The sequence below is a fragment of the Gekko japonicus genome, unplaced genomic scaffold (assembly GCF_001447785.1).
Source record: "Gekko japonicus isolate JY-2015 unplaced genomic scaffold, Gekko_japonicus_V1.1 scaffold33, whole genome shotgun sequence".
Taxonomy (NCBI): Eukaryota; Metazoa; Chordata; class Lepidosauria; order Squamata; family Gekkonidae; genus Gekko; species Gekko japonicus.
Genome location: NW_015174272.1, coordinates 810,093 through 817,114, shown reverse-complemented (window position 1 = coordinate 817,114; position 7,022 = coordinate 810,093). Strand labels below are relative to the sequence as shown.

Genomic DNA, 7,022 nt, shown 5'->3' with positions numbered 1-7,022 from the left:
AAGTGTCAAAAGCATGAGCAAGGCATTACTAACGCCACCTAACAAGTTCACCAGCAGAGGTGAAATCTGAACCAGGGACATCCTAGTTCACATAATAGCATCTCAGCCATAGCAGCTCTCAATTACTCGCAGGTTCTAACATCTTTTGCCTCCCAGAATGGTTTTATCTGTTTAGTTCATCTGGCTGGCAGGACGAGTTTCAGGATCCTTTCTGAAAATGCATAACTCCCAAATACTAACCTGTCTCAGCCTGTGGCTGGGGCAACTCCTGTTCTGTTGCTGGGACGGTTTCCGTGGCTTCACCAGGCATTTCTGGGAGACACACAGGAAAGAAAAATTCAGTCATTCATCTATAGAATGGTCAGTGTAGAAACATTTGCCCTGGGTCCCTGACAAACAATATCTTCTTTATCATCAAAATATCAGGCAAATTACAAGAGCTCAATGACTTCCTTCCTACAGCATGCTTTTCCTAACTTCCAGGTGTAACTTGCTCAAAGCAGCCAATCTGAAATCTTTATATGCACGCTCCGATGGAAATTTTATACATTCAGAACCTTTTGTCAGCTGTAGTAAGTTTTCATGCCTCTGCTAAACTGACAGAAGAGTGCTGTTGTGGTAACCATGGTGAATTAGGGTCTGTGAGGCCCAGGTTCAAAGCCCCATTTGCCATGATACTTACTGGACACCAGTCATCCTTTCTCAGCCTAACCTACATCACAATTTGTTATGAGGATAAAAAGGACAGAGGCAACACCGTGTAAACTGCACTAAACCAATGAAGACCATCTCCATTTAACAGTGAAGTAACAGCAAAAGTGACCTGATTGTGAATCTAGCTGAACCAGGAATACGTTTAAATTTTAATAAATTAATTCCATCACTTAACAAAGGTATGTAAGCAGAATCAATTGGATTATCATTAAAAACAAGAAGAAACCCAAGGTGTGCCTCAGGGAAGAAAGATCTATCAACTGCTATTAGCCACACTAGGTGCAAAACAATGAGAAAGGAATGCTGTCTTTCTATGCTGCTTCTAAACATTCCCAGAAGCATCTGAAGGGCTACTTTACAAACAAAGTAAAACAAGAGTTTTGTTTTGTACTTCTATAGTTTAGCACAAGCTTCCACATCAGAGCTCACTTCATCAGTGTACATCCATTAGGTCAATGTTTTTATATCCACAACAGAAAGGGGTGGGGACATGTGTTACAAAGGCAGGCGAATTTAAAACAAGATCTATTAAAAAAATAAGAAGTTCGGTTATAGCAGTTGTTGACAGCTAGTGCAAATCTAGTGTACGATAAATGATACAGAAAGGCTAGATCTGAGTCCAGTAGCACCTCAGAGACCAACAAGATCGGACAAAGGGAACTTTGAATCTTGAAAGCTTATACTAAAACTATCTTGCTCATCACGAAGGTGTACAAGACTCAAATCCAGCTGCTGACTAATATGGCTACCCTCTAAAACTAGATACAGAATGCTGGCCTAACCCCAACGTAATACGACAATATTCTTCTCACATTCATCTATTGCAACATAGTCACAAGGCTATCAATTTACCCAACCTATGACACACCAGAAAGAAGTTTCCCATTCAGTCTCATGGATCTCCTCCCTTAAACTTTTACTTCATGCTACTCTAACAGTGGGGTAGGGTACACAACAAAACCTTTCAACCGCATCTCTCCAAGCTCCATTTCAAAACACAGTCACTATTGCCACTCTACCCTTTTCTATACAAACCCATACTACTTAGAATCCTGGTCACTATATACATTTCACATAAGGCCATTTTGAGAACACTTCGACTGGTAGAAGGCACCTCCACCTTCACGTTCTATCTTTTGCCCGTATTAACCATTATGGAGAAAGGACAGCAGCCTGCACTGCTCAATGGGCTGGATATGGGTCCAGGGATCCCCAGGTGCTAACCCCTAATTGGGTTGCCAACTGGTGGTGTTTGGAGAGGGGCAGGGCCTAAACCCGGTATAATGCCATAGAGTTCTAGCGCAGATTTACTTCTCCAGGCCCCACCGGGAACCCTACCCCTAAACTAGAAGCGTAAGGAAGATGCCCTTCTACTCGCTACCAGGACGCTCACGCGTACACAACCCAATGGGGGAGTCACTTCGGAGCAGAAGTCCCCGCAGTCTTCTCTACTGCCTTCCTAAGCGAACACCTCGCCCACCCGAATCACAGCGGCCCGCCCTCTCCCCACACTCCTGTCGCCGTCCCACTGGAACCAACAGCTCTCTCCAAGGCCCCACCACCCAAGGCTGGCGGTTCAAGCGGCCTACCACTGGAACTGTCACCGCCTCTCGAAGTCCCGCCTCGACCCCGCCCGCCCCCGACGCATCCCCGCGAAAGGCCCAAACCCTCCCCAGCTTCGGCGGCTTTCTAGCGGGCTGGCAGCCCCGCATCCCGAAGCAGATGCCAGTGGATAGAAACGACAACACTCACTGAAGAAGACGAGCCGGGCCAAAGATGGCGACAGAAAGAGAGCGAGAAAGGCAGGGAGGGCAACTTCCGGCCCAAACCAGGAAAGTTTCCGGGTTCAACGTGCAGCACTTGGAGCCTCCTTTACCCAGGCGAAGTAGTTCCGGCGTCTTTTTCTCCTGTCTTTTGAACGCCAGTTGATCTCTACTGGCGGTTTTCTTTCTGAGCTACTGGAAAAGCAACTGCCAGCGCCAAATCAGGTGTTGCAAGGGGGAAGAATAAATACGAGGAAAGAAAAACATTTTAACGCAATTTAAAAACGTTATCATCATTAATAAGGTAAAGGTTTCCCTTCCTCGAAAGCCAGTAGAATCCGACTCTAGGGGGCGGTTCTCATCTCCGTTTCCAAGCCGAATAGCCAGCGCTGTCCGAAGACATTTCCGTGGTCATGTGGCTGGCACGACTAAACGCTGAGGCACACGGAATACTGTTATGTATTTGCCTACTTGCAATTTCTTGCATACGAACTGCTAGGTTGGCTGGAGCCAGAGACGGGAGCTCCCGTCACCCGGCACTAGGGTCTTGAACTCCCAAACTACAGACCTTCTGGTCTGCAGCTCAGCGTCTTAACCTCTGAGCCACCACAGCCCATCATCATTATTAATAGAACTGGGTAAACGTTTTGAGCAAGTTTTGGATTTACACAAAACTCTTCTTCAGTAACCTAACACACACACACACACAAAATATACATAAAGCGCCATGCATGGCACAATGATAAAGGTGGGGAAGGAGAAAAATAATTAGGCCTGGAATGAGTCAGTACTAATCGACACAAGAGCATAAAGAGGTGCCTTGCTAGATCAGACCAGTGGCCTTTCTAGTACAGCGATGGTGTGAAAGCCAGAATGGGCATTAAATGACTGATAATACTGCAAGAAGCAATGGGATGCATTAAAGACACGTGAGAACAATATTTTATTAATGGAAAAGCTGAAATGTTTTGCTATTATGGCAACTCAACTCCCTGTTTCTAACAAGCTGGATATGCATGACGCCCAGGCTGAGTCAAGATTCTGAGTCTTGCTTCAAAAATAGCATTAGGGCAACTGGTTGTGTTTATCTGACTAATCTCTTTATCTCCCTATCAACATCTAATTCTGAAGAAACGATAACCCAATTGAATTCTCTAATCTTGTCATCACCAGAGAGATCAACAGCCAGGCTATTTCTGGTGGTCTCAGATAAGCGTGAACAACAACTAACTGCACCTTTGTAAACTTCCAAACAAGTCAGTTGCTGGATGCAGACTTTTAAGTTCTACAGAAATTGTTAACAGGTGTTCAAAGGAAAAATGAAAAGAAAAAGCTACAATTATAGTTGCTCAGGTCATGTTAATATGATACATACAACCAGGGGTCTTGTTGTAGAAAAAGAGCTGCCGGAGCTCATTAGCATAACTCATTAGCATAACTTATTTGCATATGCCACGCCCCCTGACATCACCGGAAGTGACAGAAGGCCACACCCCCTGACATCACCGGAAGTGTGTCAGAAGGCCCGGCTACTTACCCTCCTGCTTCATCCTCATTCCCAAACGGAATGAGGATCGAAGCAGAGGGCGGGGTAAAGAAGGGGGCGGGGCTTCACCACGTGACCGCCCTGCCCCCTAGAGGTTCTCTTCCGGAGCTCCGTACCTGAGAGCTCCCCCCCGACTAGAGCCCTGCATACAACTAAGCATCCTTTCAGACGAAGGATTATCCTTTGTGGGTGTGTAAAGTGCTGTTAAGTCGCAGCCACTTGTGGCCACCCCATGGTGTTTTCAAGGCAAGAGATGGACAGAGGTGGTTTGCCATTGCCTGCCTCTGCATAGCGACCCTGGAATGCAGAGATTTCATTTATCTATTAGAATCCATACCCCTCTGGTCGACCTGTTCAGTGGTTCTCTGCCTGTGAATGTGGAGGTTCTATTTACCCATGACATCTCATTACCAACTGAAAACCACTTAAGCTGCTGGCCACTGCCACATCTTGTGTCAGTGAGTTCCACAAGTTAATTACTCTGTGTGTGAAGAAATACTTTCTTTGAATGGACCTGAATCTACTGGCCATCAAATTCATAGGGTAACTCCAAGTTCTAGTATTATGGGAAGGGGGATGAGTTCCCATTATCCTTTTTCTTCACTCCCTGCATAATTTTATAAACCTGCCTGTGAAGAAATGCGGTTTTTCTTTGGAGGTTTGAAATGAACAAAACCTCCATTCCAAGGTTTAAAAGGGTTTTTTTCCCCTCCTGGGCAGAGAACAGGCAGGGAGAGGAAGTCAGTCAATGGCTTTCCAGGTTCACCTCGGCTGCCTCTTAAGAAATGCTAATAGATCTAACAGGAGAGATAATAGGTGGGTCAAGCTCTCCAACCTTCTCCAAGCAGGGAACAGAGATCTGGAGGACTTTAGACTAGAAAGGCTCCAGGAATAATCTCCTGGAAGAAGCTCTCGGAAATGCTTGTCTGACCTGGTGAGTGGGTGGGGGAAAGAGAAATGATAAAACTCAGGAGAGCAAGGAGGAAGCTCTTTTTTGTGCTGGGTCCACCAGGGCAGACAGAAGTCTTAACTGCAGACTGGAGGAGGCAGCCATTTCACCATGTGCTGTCTCAGAGAGCTACAGAAAGCTTCAAGATAACGGTAACTCTGAACAGATCTGTAACTTCCTAAACTTTAGGAGCCTGCCCTATTTTAACATCTGATAGGGCATGTACAGAAAGAGGGACAGAGGATCTGTGTTTTTCCCATTTCTTTTGAATCCCTTGCTCAGTCTAGTGCTATGCTAAAAGGATTAACATCACTGAGCACTTTAATTGTAATATATGGTTGTTTTTATTTTGTGTTATATGTTTTTATATGTTTTATTCACCTGGCACATGGTGCCCTTAACTGTGAGCTGCCCTGAGACCGTTCGCGGGGCGGGCGGGATAGAAATATAATAAAATAAATAAATATTAACTTTCTCCTGCCAAAACACTTCTGAAATGGGTGTTAAACAATAGTACCACAAAAAACAACAGTGGGATACATTAAAAGAAACAAGAAACTTTATTTTAGAAATGAAAATGCTGAAATGTCATGCTGAGCCTAATTGAAATATTTTGATCAGAACCTCGTTTGTTCATGAGTATTTATTGTATGTCAATGAAGACTTACCTGATTTACCTGATGAAGGAACAGTTCCCTAACACTGACTATCCAGAACTGCATAGTTTTCATTTGGGACGGATCTTATTTTCTATAAGCCGCAATATATAGATGTTTGGACTTCAGTTCAAGGACTTGTGAAATTTAAATAAGCAATTCTTTTATTTTGTGTTCTGTTACTGTAGGAAGTCTGCTGCTTTGGAGATGTGCTGTGACTTACTGTGTGTTTGAGTTCATTACCACCCACTTTTTGATAATTGCTCTTTATAACAGATTCCATTACAGTGGGAATTTATTCCAAGTACATAGGCTCAATCTATTAACTCCGGCCCTCGAAGGCAGTACTCACAGCTATGTAAACAAATTAACCTATAGAGCCCTGGAGCTCATTACTGTCTGCCCCAAACTGGAGCTCTCCAGTATTTCAAGCAGAAAAAGATCTTTCCCAGTACCTGTTACCTGAGGAAATTTATGTGGTGCTTGTTAAGAGAAGCTTATACTTCTGTGCTGCTACTCACTTTTTACCCACAGGAAATCTTACTCCATTTTACCATATTGTCATGAAAACTGCTAGAACCCTGGAAGGTGCTGCTTCACCAAAACAGCTTGCCAGATATGCAGCCACTCAGAGCTACTCTGCCACTTATTGCATCTATGACTGGGCCTTGATTTTCTTGTGTTGGGTCACTCTTGTAACCAGTTGATCACCTACTCTGACTAGTGATTGCATTTTTGCAACAAATCAAGTGAGGTTTTTTGTAAACTAGCTTCCCCACCCCCTGTCCCAACTGTTGATATGCTGATATGCTACTGAAAACCTCGCTCATGTTGTTCCTCAGGGCCACCTATCCACCAGGATTTTGTGGAGATCAGTGGGCTGCAGTGGGGGGGGGGGCAGTGAAGTTCCAGTCTGTTGACAGAAAATCTTCTAGTTTGGATCCAACTGGATACTCACTGTCATGACCCACCCCCCTCTGACCAGCCCAGTGTCTCTGACTCCTCAGGATAGACCGAGGAGGGCCAGAGGGCCTAGCACTGCCAAGCTGTCTGCTGACAATGTTCGGACAGTGCCAGAGGCCCCCACTGTCAGAACCTGCAAGGGAGACCTTGCCACCAACCCCTGAAATAGCCACCAGGCCTCCACTGGGCAGGCTGTGAACCCAGGTCCATAGTCCCCAGGGCAGGGGTCATTTCGTAGAAAAAGAGGTGCAGGAGCTCATTAGCATAACTATTTGCATATGCCACACCCCCTGACATCACTGGAAGTGTGTCAGAAGGCAACACCCACCGCTGAGGCTCCACTGGGCTCTTTTGGATTGCTAGCTAGCGGGGGGGGGGAGGAACGTGCGGATCTGTCTTTGCAGAGGAGGGAGACCTTGTACCTGAATAAA

General features: G+C 45.3%; 1 protein-coding gene across 4 annotated transcripts in view; it reads right to left on the bottom strand.

Moving 5' to 3' along the window:
* NACA (nascent polypeptide-associated complex alpha subunit) overlaps positions 1–2,538 on the bottom strand; it is a 21,341-nt gene extending 18,803 nt beyond the window's left edge. For all 4 annotated transcript variants that reach the window (XM_015423686.1, XM_015423687.1, XM_015423688.1 and 1 more), the window contains exons 1-2: positions 2,467–2,538; positions 241–312 (exon numbers count right to left, since the gene is read on the bottom strand). In XM_015423686.1, the coding sequence (XP_015279172.1) occupies positions 241–310 (70 nt within the window). In that variant the 5' untranslated portion in view covers positions 311–312; positions 2,467–2,538. The remainder of the gene's footprint in view (positions 1–240; positions 313–2,466) is intronic.
* Between the last annotated feature and the right edge of the window lie 4,484 nt (positions 2,539–7,022).